We start from the raw sequence: 18,735 nt of genomic DNA, 5'->3' as shown, positions 1-18,735 counted from the left end.
ATAAGGAAATGAAACTCCGCAAAGAACAGCATCCACCGGAGTTGACGAGGGGTGAGATGACGTGCGGCTCGCATGAATTGGAGGTTCCGATGATCGGTGTAAACGGTGACTTGATGAGCGGCTCCCAATAACCAGTGCCTCCATTCGCTAAATACATCCTTTATAGCTAAGAGCTCCTTCTCCGCTATCGTGTAGTTCTGCTCTGTGGAATTGAGCTTTCTAGACATGAAAGCGATCGGGTGGAGGTGACCGGTTTCCTCGTTCCTCTGCGAAAGTACCGCTCCCACCGCCACTTCTGAAGCATCCGCTTCCACGATGAAGGGTATCTCCGGACAGGCATGGGCCAACACAGGGGCAGACGTAAAGGCTCGTTTGAGCTGCTCAAAAGCCCCTTGGGCGTCAGAAGACCAGAAAAAGGGAACCTTTTTTCGAGTGAGTCTGGTGAGAGGCGTTACCTTATCCGAGAAGTTAGAGATAAATCTTCTATAGAAGTTGGCGAAACCCAGGAAACTCTGGATTTCCTTCACATTCCGAGGCTGTGGCCAGTCAAGGATCGCTTTAACTTTCCTTTCCGCCATAACTTGACCCGATGGGGTGAGCTTTACCCCCAAGAACTCCACAGTGGTCACGTGGAACTCACATTTGGATATTTTGCAATAGAGTTGGTGGTCCTGAAGTGCCTGTAATACTTTTCCCACATGGTCTCGGTGTTCTTCTTCGGTAGCTGAATACACCAGAATGTCGTCGTTGTAGACAACAACGAATCGATCCAAGAATGGTCGCAGAACGTCATTCAGGAAAAACTGAAACGCGGCTGGGGCATTACACAGCCCGAAGGGCATGACCAAGTACTCGAATAGCCCATACCGCGTCTTAAAGGCCGTCTTCCATTCATCGCCTTCTCTCATGCGAACCAGATGATACGCCCCTCGTAGGTCCAATTTGGTATATACCACCGCGGTCTTCACTTGTTCTAGTAGAACTGGAATCAAGGGCAACGGGTATTGGTTTTTTACAGTGATGGCATTCAAGGCTCTATAATCAATGCAACATCGCAAATCCCCGTTAGCCTTGGGTATAAAAAAAAGGGGGGATGCCGCTGGTGATCTGGAAGGACGGATGAACCCCAATTGTAAGTATTTGTCCAGATATTCCCGGAGATGGAGGTTTTCGGGAGTGGTGAGGGCATAGATTCTACCGCACGGGATCTCAGCGCCCGGAACCAAATCGATCCGGCAGTCGTAGTCCCGGTGTGGGGGGAGTTCTTCCGCCTTACTGTCACTGAACACTTCCGCGTGTTTCGTGTAGCACTCCGGCAGCGTCACATCCTTTTCTGCCGCTGTGGCCACATGAAAACCAGTGGCTAACGTCTTTGAGGGTCGTGTGGTGGACCGGTTGCACCTGTTCTGACAGAAGCGGGACTGCAAGGTTAACGTCTGGTTGGACCACTGTATGGTAGGTTCGTGTTTCTGCAGCCAGGGGAGACCAAGGATCACTCCATAGTGTGGGGCATGAATCACTTGGAAGGACAACAGCTCGTGGTGATACCCTCCATAGACAATTTCGTATTCTCTGGTAACGTAACTGATAGAGCCTGACTCTAATTCTTTGCCGTCCACGGCATATACTTTTTCAGGAGTTGTTTTCTGGATGAGATGCAGCTGTAGTCGTTGGGCTTCTTTGTAATCAATAAAACACCCATTGGCGCCCGAATCGACCATGGCCTTTGTATGCTTTATTAGGTTTTCCACCTGGATGTCTAACTCAATGTAGAAATGTTTTCTCTCTACTATGTCATGGCTGCTAATAGAAGGGATCAGATACTTGCTTGATGGCTCCCCTTCTTGTGCCTTCAAGCTTTGATGTTTTCCGTGTCCTTGTTGGTAGTGACTGCGGCCATTTGTCCCGGTCGGGAGCGTCCATACCTAGGTCGCACTGGACAATCGCGTAGGAAGTGCCCCTTCTTTCCGCAATAGAGACAGAGGCCTTGCTTCCTTCTCTGGTCCTTCTCGCTCAGGGTGAGAGACGCTCGAACGGCTCCGATTTCCATAGGTTCGGGTCTGCTACCCGAAGAGTCCGTGGAAGGACCACGATCATGTTGTAACGGAGTTCTGTCCTTTCGCCTGTGGTCTCCTTTCTGTTGTTTGAGGCGATGGTCCAGTCGTAAGGTCAACTCAATGAGAGCGGAGCACGTTGAGGGTTGCGGGTCGATCTGGGCAAGGACGTCTTTCAGCTCATCCTTCAGTCCCTGATAGAAAAGGGTGGCTTGTTTGGATTCAGGCCAGTCGGTCTCTGCCACCAACCGCCGAAAGTGGTTTAGGTATGTAATCAAATCGGTACTTCCCTGTCGAAGTTCCAATAAGTCTCTGTCCGCAGCGAAGGACTCGGTCCTTCGGTCAAAGGTTTTCTCAAATTCGGTTCTGAACGCGTCCCAGTCGTACAGCAAAGGGTCATCTCTTCTTACCAGTGGCACTGCCCACTGCGCCGCTTCTCCGGCCAGATAGGATATCACGAAGGCCACTCTCGCTTGATTTGTGGCGAATAACCGGGGTTTACAGTTAAAGTGAAGTAGGGCCTGGGTTATGAATACTTGCACCTTTCTGTTGTCCCCATAAAACCGTTCAGGAGAGGCCAACGGAATTTGTGTGGGCATCTCAACTGCTACAGGAACTGGGGTATGGCGTGAGGGACCCCCTGCATCAAACGGATTTCTTTGCATCCTCTCTACTCTGTCTTGGAGAGCGGCGGTCTCAGTACGTGAGGCCGTAAGCTCGGCCTGCACAACAGCCAAAGCGGCCATGACATCCTCCAGGGTGGCCAATCTGACACCAGCACAACCGGGAAGAAACAAACTCGTGGGCTGGTTATTCTGTCACATTCGCGTTCCTGGTCTCCTCGGAGCTGTGCTGATGCTGAATGGGGTCCACCTCTTGACCTCCCCAAGTCCGGATTATAAAATAGCGCGGACTAGTGAAGTGGTCAAGCGAGGGAAGGAAAGGGTAGGGACTGCGGGGAAGGAGATCTGCAAAGAGAAAGCACACAATCAATACTTATGTAGTGATACCAATTCTCGTGGGCATATAGTGGTTATCTGAGGGATACTCTAGGGTTCCGCCCCACCCATACCTGAAAAGAAAAGAGAACAAACAGGACAGTTGTGGCGGGGTTGTTCACTGTGTGCTTTCCCTCCTGTCAAACGAAATAATGATACTTGTCTACTCTCTGCGAGAATAATTGTCTTTCCTCAACAGGGGAGTTAGTCAAGCAAATAGGGGCGTGAGCGTGGTTCGTCTCCTACGTAAAGCGTACCAAAGCCCCAATCTCATCTATACCCCGACATGTCAGAAACAAACAATACAGGGAAGCAATGTCTCCCGTGAGGGAGTCTTACTGCCGGTGGGTGTGGTGTTTCTCTCCCAGTGGGCCCTCCAGCAGCTGAACGGACTGAAGAGACTGGCTTGGTAACTGGGCGAAAAGATAGTAATCTTGGGCGTTCCTCTGCACGAGACGTGGCAACCGTCTCTCCAACAGAGGAACAAATTATGCACCCCACGACACTTTAGCGCTCCTCTGCACGAGGCTCCTCCTTGGAGTCTCCCCAACAGAGGAGCGAACAGGGAAAGCACCAACTCCGGGTTGGAATAATGGCACAAGAAGCTTTAGCGCTCCTCCGCACGAGACGTGGCACCAGTCTCACCAACAGAGGAGCGAACAAGGAACGCACCAACCCCGGGTTGGAGAATGGCACACGAAGCTTTAGCGCTCTTCTGCACGAGACGTGGCAACAGTCTCTCCAACAGAGGAGCGAACAAGGGAAACACCAACTCCGGGTTGGAGAATGGCACACGAAGCTTTAGCGCTCCTCTGCACGAGACGTGGCAACAGTCTCTCCAACAGAGGAGCGAACAAGGAAAGCACCAACTCCAGGTTGGAAATGGCACCTAAGTATACTTTAGCGCTCCTCTGCACGAGACGTAGCAACAGTCTCTCCAACAGAGGAGCGAACCCGAAAGACATCGACTCGGGGTCGGGAATGGCTCTACCAGAATTACTCACGGCTTGGAAGCGGGAGTCTCAGAAGCTGGCCGTCGGGTCTGAACGTCACACGGAACGCCGGGACTGCTTTCAGCAATGGAATAACCAGCGCCTGTCAGTACTTCCGGGCTCACGGATAAAGGTTTGGCGCACGCATGCACGTTACGTGAAACGCGCCTCGCGCTGTGCCTCATGGGAAACGTAGTCTTTTCCCGGATATTATCGGGATGGGGCAGTCAGTGTTTACCGGGTGCTCGGCCTGACACTATGGGCCTGTGAGTGCCTGTGTGGGTGTGAGGGTGTCTTTGTGGGTCTGTGACTGGTTCTGTGAGTTGAACTCTAGATCTATGAGTGGGTGTGTAAGTGGCTGTGTGGGTGTGTGACTGCCTGTGTGAGTCTGTGAGTGGGTGTGTGAGTGGCACTATTGGTCAGTGAGTGGGTGTGTGGGTGTCTGTGTATGTGTGAGTGTCTGAATGGTGCTGTGGGTCAATGGGTGTGTAAGTGCCTGTGTGGGTCTGTGAGTGGATGTGTGCATGCCTGTGTCAGTCTGTGAGTGTGTGTGTGTGTGTGTGAGTGCCTGTATGAGTCTGTGACTGGGTTTGTGAATGGTGCTATGGGTCTGTGAGTGGGTGTGTGAGTGGCTGTGTGGGCCTGTGAGTGCCTGTGTGTGTCCCTGAGTGGGTGTGAGTGTTGGGCTATGGATATTGGGCATTTGCATACTTAGGGTATTTAAAAGGGAGAACCACAGACTTTGCTTTCACCAGGAGTCGGCAAGAAAGAAACCACTTGTCACGGTCACTACAGATCGGATTGCGCTCCATTAGATCAGCGATGCATTCACCTCCATTAAGGATTTCAGATTGTTTTTCAACCTGGAATACAAGAGGGAACATATTTGAATTGCCTTCGCTAAGCCCAAGAAGTTATGAACGTTTGTGCTTTACTGAAGTGGACCTTCAGCTAGGGCACCTTCTGTGTTTATATTTGGAAGTGCTTTCCGTTGAGTCCCCAGTTTTGCTAAAAACGTATACCCAACTGGAGTACTTTAATCAGGTTAATTAGTAAGTGCTGCTTCATTGGGTAATGTCTCCTGCATATTCTGCACTACAGCTGCGTAAAGGACCACGAGGTGTGCATATAATTTTGGTAGTGTGATTGTTCCTTGAGCGTCTTCATCCACAAGTCTGTGATAACGTGAATCCTCGTCCAGAGAAGATGACAAGACTACAAACACACGAATCGCCACCAACAGGGGTGCTTCTCCTTAACTAAATGATGTAAGTGCTTCTTTGTTTGGTGGAGATGTCCTTGTATTCCAGTGTATTAATAACACGTAACTAAAAACGCGGAAAACCCACTCGAGGGCTTTTTGTTAAGCTGTCCATCAATGTGAAAAAAGGCTGGAAAACCTTTACATACTACTAAGAAAAACAATGCGTGGCCAAACGGGAGGAGCTTGCAGATGATTTTGGGCATTTGCTCTTACTCAGTGTAATTAAAAGGGAGAATCATTGACTCCGATGTCACCAGGAGACGACAAGAAAGAAATCCCTCATCACAGTCACCCAAGATCAGATTGCTTGCCAATAGATCAACGATGCAGTCACCTTCATTAAGGATTTCAGATCATTTTTAAATGTGGAATACGAGAGGAAATGTACTTGCACGCAGCAGTTAGTGAAGGGGAGTGGAGCTGTGCTGCCCGCCTTCCCTGGCAGATTTCAACTCCAGGGACCCCATCGCTGGGAGCCGAGCAAAACTTCAATGGGGGAAGGGAGCAGAGTGGCCCCCCTCTCCAGCCTGATTTCAGCCCTGGGGGCCCCATCGCTGGGAGCCCGGCTAAACTTCAGTGGGGAAAGGGAGCAGTGTGCCCCCTCCCCTCTCCAGCCTGATTTCAGCCCTGGGGACTGCATCCCCCGTGGCCCTGCACCCAGTGTGCTATGTTGAAGACCACAGGGGAGCCTGAATGCCCCGCGTTCCCTTCCTGCTCCTAACCTCCAGCGGGAGCCAGCATTGCTCCCGCACACAGGGAGCTGCTAAATATGCAGCTCCCTGCATGCGGAAGCTAGCCTTTCATCAGTTTCCCTGCTAACATGGCAGCGGGCAGGGAAACAAATGAAAAAACCGCTCTCAGCAAGCGGGAGCGGTTTGACAGCTCCCACTTGCTGGGAGCAGAGTTAGTGTTTGTTCTCACTTGGCAGGAGTTTTCAGCTCCTGCCAAGCGAGAACAAGCTGCTGTGTCCTGGGCATCGGCACCCTGGGACATAGCAGGAGCCGGCCCTGGGGTGGCAGACCCAGGGCCATTTATGGCTCCAGAAGGGGGGCCATGCAGCCCCCCTCTATTGCTTTTCATGGCACAGACTATTTTGCAGCAAATATTTCAAACAAAAATGATGTTTGCCTTGGTGGGGACCCCAGGCCTAGAGGGTTAGGGTATTCCTACTTTTCCCCCTTTTCTTTTTTACATTTTTTTGGGATGCCAACTCTTCCTGCTTGAAGTGTTGGCAGCCAATCGATATCAGCCTAGGTACTATTTGATCCTCGGAGGATCTGTGTCTCTATATATACAAATTTGGATTTTCTTTGATATCTCCCAAACTCCTGTAGGGATTTACAACAAATCACAAAAATGTATCCAACATTTTGCTTGGTTGGTTCCCAGGGTAGGGACTGGGGGACCCACCCAGAAAGTAATGAGGCTGTGGGAGATGGGGTCGCCGTGGTCAATTAAGCTTATGGAGAGGAGCCATGTGGTCGACCTCCCCTTGAATATGACAATTATCCCTGGAGAATGTGGTTCCTGGGGCTTATTAATGCTGGTAATGGTGGTAATACTGCCCAGCGTGAAAATTCAAATCAGCCGCTCACGTAGTTTTGGAGCAATGCTTGGTGAGTTCATCATGCACTCCCCCCACTTCCCCCAACGGTGTGTGCTGTGATTGCCACGAGTGGGCCCTGGCGCACCCACTTAAGACCTCTGGGCATGGGGTTACCGGCACTGTAAAGGCTTGGGGAGGGGAGCCCCCCCCTTTGGAAAAATAGTCTCAGAATGTATTTTCTAGTGATGTGTGTATGGAATGTAGGTGAGAGAGATAACATCGGTTAAAGTTTTGAAGACAGGCATGGGACCTTGTTGCTGACTTGCCATATTAAAAGGACAGAGCAGAGTCTCACAGTTTTTCCAGACATAATGTTCACTTATATCTATAAAAAGGCATCATTTAGTAATCCATACATTGTATGCATTTCACAAATGTGTAAAGTGTGTGCATAGGTTTAATAGATGTATGTGGATTATGCACAAGAGAATTCTAACTAGAGTCGAAAACATAGGTGTATCCTGAGGAGTGTTGCAGCCTGGGCAAGAATATGCACTTCAACAGTGCTTAATTCGAGCCGGTGGTTCTTGGGGGTCTGCTCATCAAGAGGAAGAGAGGAAAACAAAGCAAAACAGAAAGTATCAGAAAGAGAAAGACAGAGAAAACGTCCCAAAGGGAGAAAGCAGGAACCTGCAAGAATGAGATAAAAAAGCTATGAGTATCTGGTAGTGGATTAAAGAGGCCTGAATTGGATTTAAGTCTACACAGCCTTGGTATTAGGGGCACTGACTTTTGATAGCACCAGCTATGGGCTTCTGAGTAGATTTTTGGGCACTGGCACTCTTTGTTTGACAAATTAAGCACTACTTTTCATATATACAAAGTAACTATTGGGGCATTCACAAACCCAGCTCACCATGCATGTTCTACAGTTTCCTGAGATTTTCACTTAAACCAAACTCACGCTTTCATGGGTACAGCACATTAGTGAAAGGCAGACAGGTGGTTTGATGCGCAGCTCATCCATGTTTAACTGTGCAGGTGGCAACCGGCCTGCATTTTAAAGGGTGGCAGAGATCCCCCTGAGTGATTGCACTGGCCTGTATGGAAATGCCTTGGTGGGGGGTGGGGGGCGGCACAATAATCACCCTCCCTCGCCCCCCAAACAATTGCCACCCTTGGGAGCACACTGACTGTGCACTAAGTCTATGTAATTCACAGTTGGTACTTCTCCTTACAGCCTTTTTACCTTTGCTCCTCCTCTATTATATGACGCAGGTGCAGAAGAAAAGCGTTCCCTCATTTGTTCCCTCATTTGTATTTGATTATGCTCTTATGCAAATGAGGGAATGCCCCCTTGAGATTGTGCCAGCTCTGTATATGGACTGGCATGATCAGTATTACAGATGGCAATGCACAAGCGTCTACATCCTCTTCTGTCATACATAAGTGTTCAAGTGGTGCAAAAAGCAGCTGCCCACACCCTTTTTGCCTCAGGAGCACCTCAAATAATACGGGTCCTTGTATAAGAAGTGCATGCAGAGTGCACAATAACACCAACCAGTTCACTTATTAAGGGTGTATAGAGGAAGGAGTTTCATGTATGAAATAAATCTTTTACAAGAAATAGATCTTACAGTTCTATAAAAATGCAATCCACAATTTTCTATACATAAATAGTGAGTGCTGCACATTTCTAATCCTAACATTCTGAATGCTTGATAGTTTGCCTGAATGTTTTGTGACTTTTAGCCTTTTTTTGTATGTAATATATAGCTGAGGTATTTGCTTTGTTTTTTCAGCTTCACTTTTGAAAGGACTGAAGCATGCCAACATAGTTCTACTTCATGATATCATCCACACCAAGGAGACGCTGACACTTGTCTTTGAATATGTGGTAAGGAAAGCTTCCAAAGAATACCTCAAACTTGTAATGGTGATTATGATCATTATAAACGTAATGCTGTACTGTATACTACATATTATTCTCAAGAAACTTGACTCCTTAAAATGTAGGAAAACGCTTAAGTAAAAATTCTGCACCTTCAGCTTTGAGATATTTCACATTTAATATCCATGCTTTTAAAAGTGCAGAATCCAAAAAATAATATAATAATGTTATCGTCATTGGTACTCGAGTGAACAATATACAGTGTGTCACTAATAAGCAATGTTATGATACAGTAATTAAAGCTATGCTTCATATTATGTTGTGTTATTTTGTTCAGGATAACATGCATCATACATATGTAAATGGCGATATCAGAGCCTGAGAGTACAGTTCAGATGATGGATCTTAAGTTATGGAAGTAAACTCCATCCAAAACCTGAGATTCGGGCGCCTTTACAAAAGCATTTGGTGTTTGCAGTGAATAACTAACCTGGCTAGTGTGTGCATGTGCCACAGACAGAGCACAGCTTGGAAATTTGGAGAGGTGGTTTTGCTGCAACTAAATGTTTCCCTGCATGTTCCTTCCAGCTGTTTGTGAGGGGGGGTGGTACAAGGGCTAGTGCAGTGTTGACTGTATGCAGGAACCCAAATATGGCTATTGTTTGCTGTGGCTACAAAGGCACTGAGAATTTGGTCACTGACACTCTTTCCTTAACTCTGCAGAGGACCCCTGTCTCACTTTTAGATGTAGTAAAGGATCCCCTGGTCAGAATTTACTGAAGGGTTACAGGATCCCTAAGGGCCTCATTCTAAAGCAGGCTCTAAGGGGGTCCTGCTTGTGCAACATCCTTGAGGTCTCGCAGTTATTTTGTCTCCAGGGTCTTGGCAAACATCTCTGTATTATGGGCAAATACATTCCTGATTTTCATGGGTCATATGCCATGTACATGAGGGAACACTCACTTTATACTGAGTGGGCACTAACTTTACACCCCTGAAATGGGTAACACAGATGGGGCCAAACAAATGTTTGAAGCCTCCTGTTTGATATCAGTCTTCCCCAGGAGCATGATGTGACTCTTGTTGTGCCCTTGCAGAAGGCACAACAGTCTGCCCTCTGAAAGGCTATGTTGAAACGCTAGACTTTGGTACCTCCATAAATTGCTCTGTTAGTGGTCATAATTGAATATTTGTGGCAGCTACTATGTTCTCCACAGCAGGGGTAAAATAAACCCCAGTAATTGGGTGGGCTAACTGATGCACATTTTGCAGTCAGCCCTTTGTTGCAGCTAACAGACCTGAGTCTATAGCATTGTAGTAGAAAAGCAGAGCCATGTCAGCTGTCCTGAAACAGTGCATGCATTGACAGATTGGGTGCATTGGCCATTGGTAAGTTTTCTAGTAGTCAGATACCATGCCCAGATTGAGGGTGAAAAGCACTGGGACATGTATTTCATCAAGGTCACATGACGAAGCAAAATGTTTTGTGGAAGTTTAGTAAAGGCTTATGGGTGAACTCTGTATTGAAACCGTTAAGACCCCAGAAAGCATTCATCCATGTACGTGTAAAACGCAAGCATAGACCAGGTATGAATTAAGTTTCTTTGTGGCACTCCTTTTGCCAGGTAGCAATTAGATAGATACATATAGATAGAGCAGATATGCAGAGTAAAACATGCTATTTATTATCATTGAGTGTGGGACATGACACCCCTTCCCAATACCATGGCCATTCTACAGCAAGTGGCTTTTTACAGTGGGGCTGGCTTCTCATAAAGAGTGAGGTATAGAGCCTTGTGGAATGCCAATTTCTGTGCCCAACCCTGCTGCGCACAACCTAAAGTTAGATGCAGTGGGGGTTGGCCACCTGTGAGGTGTTAGATGCAGGTGTATCCTAGATGTGGTATATGATTGAAAGAATCACAGAAAATATAATCATTAAGATGAAATGATGCATGTCTTTGGTTAGAACAATATACCATAGAAATTAAAGTGAGGTTATGGTTTTAAACTAAAATCCAAAAAACCCTTGAATTTGCAAGTTATTGTAAATATGTTCCATACAATCCATAACTCTCACAACAGCCATGTAAATCATAACTTGCACATCAAATGCAATGCTTATGACCTGACATTATTTACACCAATAAATCGAATCCGCTAAAACAAAATGCCATTAGGCGGAAACACATACACAAGCCAAAACATTTGAGTTGTCACTGTCGAAATTAAAAGAGTAACATGATATGTAATCATATCTGTAAGATGATTTACTGTATTTGTACTTGCATCGTTGTGCTAGTAATGGTTTGCATGGCTGTTGCACATGCTATTAAATGTCTTCCTAACTAAGTCTTACAAATTTCAGTGGTTTTTCTTGTTTTAATAATTTCCCATAATTCAGGATGCTAAATTAATTTGATGAAGTTTTCGCTTCCCCCAAAGAAAGAAAAAAGTTAAACACTGCATTTCATATTCAATTCCATGCTGGTAACCAAAGTGTTTTCTTATTCATAGTGCTGGTCTTAGGACATTATTCAGCACTCTTATCGATCTCACCTCTGTGGGCCTATGCTTGATGCAAGCGTCTACCAATGAATCCTCCCCAGTGTGTGAAAATAAACATTGTAAATGCAGAGTCATGTCAAAAAGTTATTCTGTCCCACATTGTACTTTATTTTCTTTCTTTATACAGGTCTTGTTAAACCTACTCTATTTTGTCATTGTACTAACAATGGAACAGACATTTCAGAGTGCATGCTTATTTCTTTCAATGTTCTATGCATTTTAAAATGTGATTTTCTAATAATACATGTTATTGCATACAACACATTTTAAATATTTGAAGATTGTTCACAATTTAAAACTTTATAGTCTCAAACAATGAATACTAAATGGATGTTTCTCATATGCTCTGAATCTTTCAAAAGAGTACATAAATCAATTAATAGATCATGTAATATGAAAAATACATAAAGAGTAACATGCATGATTTGGTTCTATATTGCCATCTGTGGGTTCAGATTACCTTTATAAGCCGTATGTTTTACGGCCTCATGGTTTGTAAATGTCACCAGAGCCCCTCGATGATACTGCATGCTCATAATACAGAATATATGTTAAGAATAAATCCAGCACACGAAGTAGGACAAATAAAGAGGTTTATTGCCAAGGATTCTGTTCCTCATTACAGAAAGCAGTGCCATTGAGTACCAACCTAAATTGCTGCTACCGGCAAACTGCCAATACCAGCGTTCTCATTCCAACACTATATATTAGGCCACACCAACCTTCCAATCCTAACATTATAATGTCCCACACGCCTTCCCCAATATAACAACACAACAATTGCAAATGAATACATAAAACATGCCCATCGGTAAAGAAACAAAATACCAGTATACAAATATACACTAAACCATAACATAGCTAAAATGGATACTAACATGGGAATATATGATATCTTCCTCTTGTTTTATTTTTATCCAATTCACTTAATCATAAACACCTTAAGATGACTTGCCAATTTCCTCTCCCTTACACTCCGACCTACCGGTACTTTTGGATCACTTTAAACTCCACCACCACCAGCCACCACACAATCCCAAAACATCTCACTCCCCCTAGAATCAGATTTAACCCTTGAACACGCATCCTCCCCCTCAAAGACCCACTTACATCATCCTGCACACCACACTTCTGACCACTTTGTGCTCTAACACCCTTGTATAAAAACAAATGGCGTAAATTTCAACCCTTCCATCTTGAAATTTGACTGCACCTCCCAACACATTCACAATCCTCAACGAGGTGCTCCCTTCTCCACTAAGCCAGGCTTCCTCACACGCAGATACTGACCAACCGAAATATCAGGCATCTTCTTACCCATGTTAACTCTGTTCTTAACCTGCGTTTCGTACCCTCCCACTTTTCTCTTTATCTGGAGATCAATCTCTGACCTCCCCTTTACTTCTTTCTTATTCCTCAACTACCATGGTACAAATTTTGATGAATGCTTCCTTCTGCTTAACACTTAAATGACGTTCTGCACGTTACAGAATGTGGGGTAATCCTGTATGACAACTACATACTTTGAAGAGGTTTTTCCACGATTAACCAGATGTAAGTGGCAATTGTATTGCTTCTTTGATAACTCCATTGAAACTCTCAACCTGGCCATTTCTGGGAGGATGATATAAAGACACTCTCAAATGATTGATGCAACACGTTTCCAAAAACGACTGCATCTTACTCGACGTAAACTGCACTCCATGATCAGAAACCAACTTCTTCGGTACACCTTCTCTGGAAAAAAACATCCTCCAAGAATTCAACAACCACCTCTGTGGTAACACTACCAACCATACAAACTTCTGTCCACTTTGAATAATAGTCTATGAGGACAATAGTATATGCCTCCTTGGATGGTAATGTAGTAAAAGGCACCATCAATCGCTAACTTCCGCCATGGGCCATCAAGTAATTCTAGAGTTTGCAAAGGCACCACCACAGTTCTAATCTCTTAGTACTTGACTTGCACACATTGCACTCCCTCACCCAACGATCCACCATAACAACCAGACCTAGCCACCAAAAATTTTCTTAACTTTTACTCCTCATACTTGACATCCTCCCATGGCCTTCATGTCCCAACTTGATGCTGCTACTCTCACATATTCCAAAAGAAGGTACAAATGTATCTCCTCTCAAACCAATTCCATTATACATAGATATTTCCACCTTTACCTTGTACAATGTTTACCTTGCAATTGATGTTCGAATGGCCATCCTTTTACAAAAAATTTTTTTTATAGACAACAGCACCACGTCCTTATCTATCTCTTCCATCCATTTCACTTCCGATAATGCCACACTTCACATCTTCATACTTGTATGCTACATCACATCCACTCCCATCCATTTCATGTCTGTTACATGATTCTGCTGGTAACCATGACAGCCCATCAGCAACACAATTATTATTTCCTGGAACATGTACAATATCATGATGGCAAATGTGCAACTTTGAAGCCATTCATGCTAACCTTGGGGTACGTTTTTTTAAAAAAAAATATTTACCAACGGTTTATGGTTTGTATGAATTTAAAATTTTCTCCCCACACACACATCCCAAAACGTTCTTCAGCCCATGTTGCAGCAAGTAATTATTGTTCTATCGTAGAATAATTACTTTGCGCTTTTGTCAAGAGTACAAGATGCATATGCAACCAGCCATTCATTGCCATTCTTCTATTGTGATAGTACAGTTCCTACTCCACAGTCACTAGCCTCTACTGATATCGTACAATCCACCTGCATCACAAATGACTTCAAATATGGTGCATTTACAACTTCGTACTTGATTGCTATTAACTACTCGTTGTGTGTCTGACCCAACAAAATGTTGCTTTTTTTTTGTGCTAATAATGCTCATAAATTCACCTCCTTGGAGGCAGAATTCTCCACAACATAAGAATAAAAATACATCAACTGTTCCTTACATTTGGGATCTAGAGCACTAACAATGGCTTCAACATGACTGATTTTAGGGAATATACCTTTCTCAGATATAACATGACCCAGCTATTCCACTTACTGTTTTCCCAAATCACATTTGTCTTCCTTCACAGTTAGACCATTTTCCTTAGGAGCATGTAAAACATTCTTCAAGCTCCCATCACGGTCATCTTTGTCCTTCCCAAGTATCAAAATGTTATCTGAAATACCTCCGCACCAGTTATACCCAGTAAAATCATAGACATCTCCCTCTGGAAGACAGCAGAAGAGCTTGCCGACTCAAATGGCATTCTTTTATACTGAAACATGCCCTTGTGTTATAAATGTTGTGCAATGCCTAGATTCATGATCCAGCTGTATTTGGTGATAGGTGCTGGCCGGATTGATTGTAGTAAACACTGTAGCTTCACCAATGAATTACACTAGTTCCTCTAATCGGGTAAAGGAAATGCATCTACCCAAATGGCCTTGTTAAGGCATCTTAAATCCACACATAATCTTAAATCCCTATTGGATTTCAAATATATTACAACTGGATGTTAGACCTGGCACCATTGGCGTGGGTCTCCCTTCCATTTCTTGCTGTTGCCTCCTGTGTTTTTGCTATATGTTTTGCTGAACCAGATGCTTTGGTCACTGTGCCACTGCTATTCAGTGCCACAGTGCAAGTGCTCCCTATGTTAAATTGTTCTAATGGATTAGTGACCCCATAATTGGCTTATTTTGTTTACTTTTCAGACCCTAGTACAGTGCACCATGTGTGCCCAGGGCTTGTAAATCAAATGCTGCTGGTCGGCTTGCAGCACTGGTTGTGCCACCCACTTGAACAGCTTGTAACCTGTGGCTCAGGCCTGCCATTGCAGAGCCTGTGTGCAGCCTAGTGCTGCCATGTTGACTTGGTAAGTGCAGGGTGCATTGTATGTAAAAGGTAGGTCATTCCCTGATGTGTGTGGCATGTCCTTCTAGTGAATTACAGCCAATTTAGTTTTTCACTATTGCAAGGCTACCTGTTCCCATAGGCCAGAATGGGCAGTTTGATTATAACATCTTATAATCCTCACTGACTCTGGGAACTAGGTAGAAATTCAAGTTTAGAATGCCTGAACTCAGAATGATAAAATACATCTTTTAGTGAAGTTGGTTTTAACATTCTGTGTTTGAAAATACCACTTTTAGAAAGTAGGTATTTTCTTGCCTAACCATCCAAGCCTGCCTTTACTAGGTTGTGTATTCCATGTCTGGTTTGTGAGTGATAGGTGCTGGGGGGCTCCAGGAGACAGGGTGCGTCAGCACAAGGCTGAATAGACCTATCTGCATGAGGAGTGGTGGGAGGAGTAGCACCTGGGCCTTAATAGGGCTGTGCCTGCCTTCCACAATAGTGACTCCACCTCCTGTGGTGTGTCTGATGGCCCTGGCCCACATTTACAAAGAAAGAAGTTGTGCACTGGCAGAATACCCAGAAATGGTTTGGACTAGGAGCAGACACCCTCTGCCTTCAGAGACAAAGGATTTGTGTGTATAAAAAGGGGGACCCAGACCCCAGAACTTTAGATCACTTCTGGGAATCAAGACAAACCTTTGCTGAGGAGAAGAACCAGGAAGCTGAAGGAGGAGACTACCCCTGTGCTGTGTGTTTGGGAGTTTGCCTTCAGTGGTTGCTTCATTGCCAAAGAAAGGAGAAAAGGACTGAGTGTGCTTTCATCATCTTAAAGAAGATCTCCAACTTGAACTGTGCTAGCCTCCTGCCTGAAGTCTCAGGGATACAAGACTTCACCCCCAGCTCCCCCCTGAATTCCCTTGCTGGGATTTGAAGTGCCTGCTGTTGTGCTGGGCCTTCTAAGAGACTGCGTGTCGCTGGAAACTGGAAGTGCGACTCCACAAAGAAGCGTGTCGCCGCCAAAGCAATTGCCGTCGCATCGCCGAGTAAGCGTGCTGCCGCTGTCACCATTGCATCGCCGAAGCACGTCGCATCACCGGAGAAGCGTGCCGCCGCCGCAGAGGTTGCCGTTGCATCACCGGAGAAGCATGTCGTAGGGCCTGTCGCAGCTCAGAAAATCACAGAGTCGCTGCACGGCCGTCGGGCGTGCATGCATTGCATCTACATTGTCGCATTGTAACCAAGATGCCATTTTGTGGCATCACACCTGAACGTCATCGTATCGAATCGCAGTAAGAAGCCAGCGCATCAACTCCCCACACAGTAAGGAAGCGAGCCTCAACTCTCCTGCGCAGCAGTAAGGAACCGACGTATCCACTCCCCTGAGTGTAAGGAACCGACGCATCACCTTCCCTGCGACCCTTTTGTTTGTTTTGTGTTACGCATCTAAGGTACTTTGAGAGTATAGTGTCGCATTTGTAATCTAAAGTGAACTAAGCTATTCCCTACCATTTTAAAGTCTATTTTTGATTACAGTATTGTGGAGTTTTGTAGTTCGGTGTTGTGATAAGTCTAGTAAAGAATACTTATTATTTCTAAACCTGTGTGGTGTCCATCTGTAGTGTTTCCACTGTATTACTGAATGTGTTCACAAATGCTTAACACCACTGCCTTTGAGAAAAGCCTGTCTGCTCGTGCCAAGCTACCAAGGGGGTGAGCAGGGGTTATTTTAGGAGTGTAGCCCCTTACCCTGACTAGGCGCAAGGGTCCCTATTTGAACAAAGGTGCCAATCATTGCCAACTTTTGATAGGTTTAATAATGTATTTATTGCATAAATCATGCAATTTGCTATTCAATTTAGTTCCGGAGTTCAATGGTACATTCCTCAATTTCTGCCTTATAGGCACCGCTTTCTCACACAGAATTGTTCATTCCTATTGTTCGGTCCACTTGCCCATGTCACATCCCAATTTTGTTTTATTCTCCTTACTACTTTTCTCACCTCCAACCACGCATACAATTCCATCACTCTTGTTCTCCTTCCTCACTACCTGTATACACTTTTCAGTTACCTCAATGCTTCTAGCAACTTCAACTGCTGCCTTTAAAGACAATTTCCTGGATGACCATAGTTTCTGCCGAATTTTCTTGGATTTGTTTTTCATCAATAATTGATTCCTTAATACTTGATCATCCGTCATTTGCTCAAATGCACACATCACAGCTAAACCCCTTAAAGTAGCCATGCATTGATCAATTGTTTCATCCTTTTTCTGTTCTTTTGAGTAAAATGTATATTGTTCCATTACCACATTAATCTTCCTGCTGTACCATTCCTGCCGTTGCTAGATTGCACACTCGGGAACATTCATTTCATCCACATTTTCCAAAGGCGGTAAATTCTTAAATTCTCTCAATCCTATAGCCCTAATCTAAGCTTAAGCAAGGGCAACTATCATTCAGGAGTACATTCACCATCTTGGGGTATCTCAACATACTTTTCAAATAAATCAACCCACAATTCCCATTGAATGGGCGGTAATCCCAGCTTCGTAAAACAAATTGGTAGTGGTTGAATTCTAGCTATGCCCACTAAAGTGCACTATTAATTTTTCAAACTACCGTCATGTAACACCACCACAAAGATAATAATATACATTTAATTTCCACCAAGGTGGAAAGATCAGGTTTTAATCTGTAGAGTATATAACAAATTAACCAGAAAATGTTTGGCAATCACCAAACTCAGCATCCGTGTGGTTTAGAGTACAGAGGTGTGGTATAAGGTGTGCCAATCACTGATCGGCTTAGCACACAGTAAAGGCAATATATATTTTTTTAATTCGTACAAGCCAAAACTGTGAAACCAAAAGGTGGGAGCTAATACCAATGCACCCTGCAGGTAACCAACAACTTGGTGTTTATATATCCAGAATAGGTGTACAAATCACTGATAACTGAGCACAATAAGTCAAAGTATAAAGTGTAGTAAGAGGTGTACCACTGTCTAAAGTACACTGCTGAGATAAAGGGTGTGCTAGATCCAATGATGCCGACAATAAGCAAATATGATGCCAGCTGGACCCAACAATATGCTCAGTACCTGTCATCAAGCTGATTACTTGCTCTCTTTCTTTGATGCTGCACTATACACGAGTCACAGTGAAAAAAGGAAAAATCCCCATACTTGAATGACAGAGCTTAATTTAAAAAATGGCAGCAGCCGTCACTGACGTAATGACGTCACCATTAGCCACTAAGAAAGCTTATTTTTTCCGCTAATGCAAACGCTGCTCCAACTTCTCTAGCAGCCTCCAGAGTGCGACTACGCAGGTGCACTCAACATAGTGACATGGCTCCAGCACTACGCAGGCTCACTCTCAACTCCTTCACTGGATTGAGCCTGATCATCCAGCACCTGCAACTCAGCATCTGTATCTCTCAATCTGTCAATAGCCAATCACGATCCAGGACTCTGCCTCAGCTCCTCAATAACCAGATCGCTTCTTACGCCGACACTGCTCTACAACATCCCGTCGCCATCATTAACCCCTTCCCTGCTCATGACGGAACCACTCCGTCATGAGCCACGGGC

General features: G+C 45.0%; 1 protein-coding gene across 5 annotated transcripts in view; it reads left to right on the top strand.

Annotated features, from left to right (window-relative positions):
* CDK14 (cyclin dependent kinase 14) overlaps positions 1–18,735 on the top strand; it is a 2,110,677-nt gene that overhangs the window by 898,093 nt on the left and 1,193,849 nt on the right. For all 5 annotated transcript variants that reach the window (XM_085631156.1, XM_085631160.1, XM_085631158.1 and 2 more), the window contains one exon: positions 8,657–8,751. In XM_085631156.1, the coding sequence (XP_085487282.1) occupies positions 8,657–8,751 (95 nt within the window). The remainder of the gene's footprint in view (positions 1–8,656; positions 8,752–18,735) is intronic.

The sequence above is a fragment of the Triturus cristatus genome, chromosome 10 (assembly GCF_964204655.1).
Source record: "Triturus cristatus chromosome 10, aTriCri1.1, whole genome shotgun sequence".
In the NCBI taxonomy this organism is placed as follows: domain Eukaryota; kingdom Metazoa; phylum Chordata; class Amphibia; order Caudata; family Salamandridae; genus Triturus; species Triturus cristatus.
The sequence above is the reverse complement of the archived record's forward strand: the minus strand, read 5'-3'. Positions and strand labels throughout refer to the sequence as shown.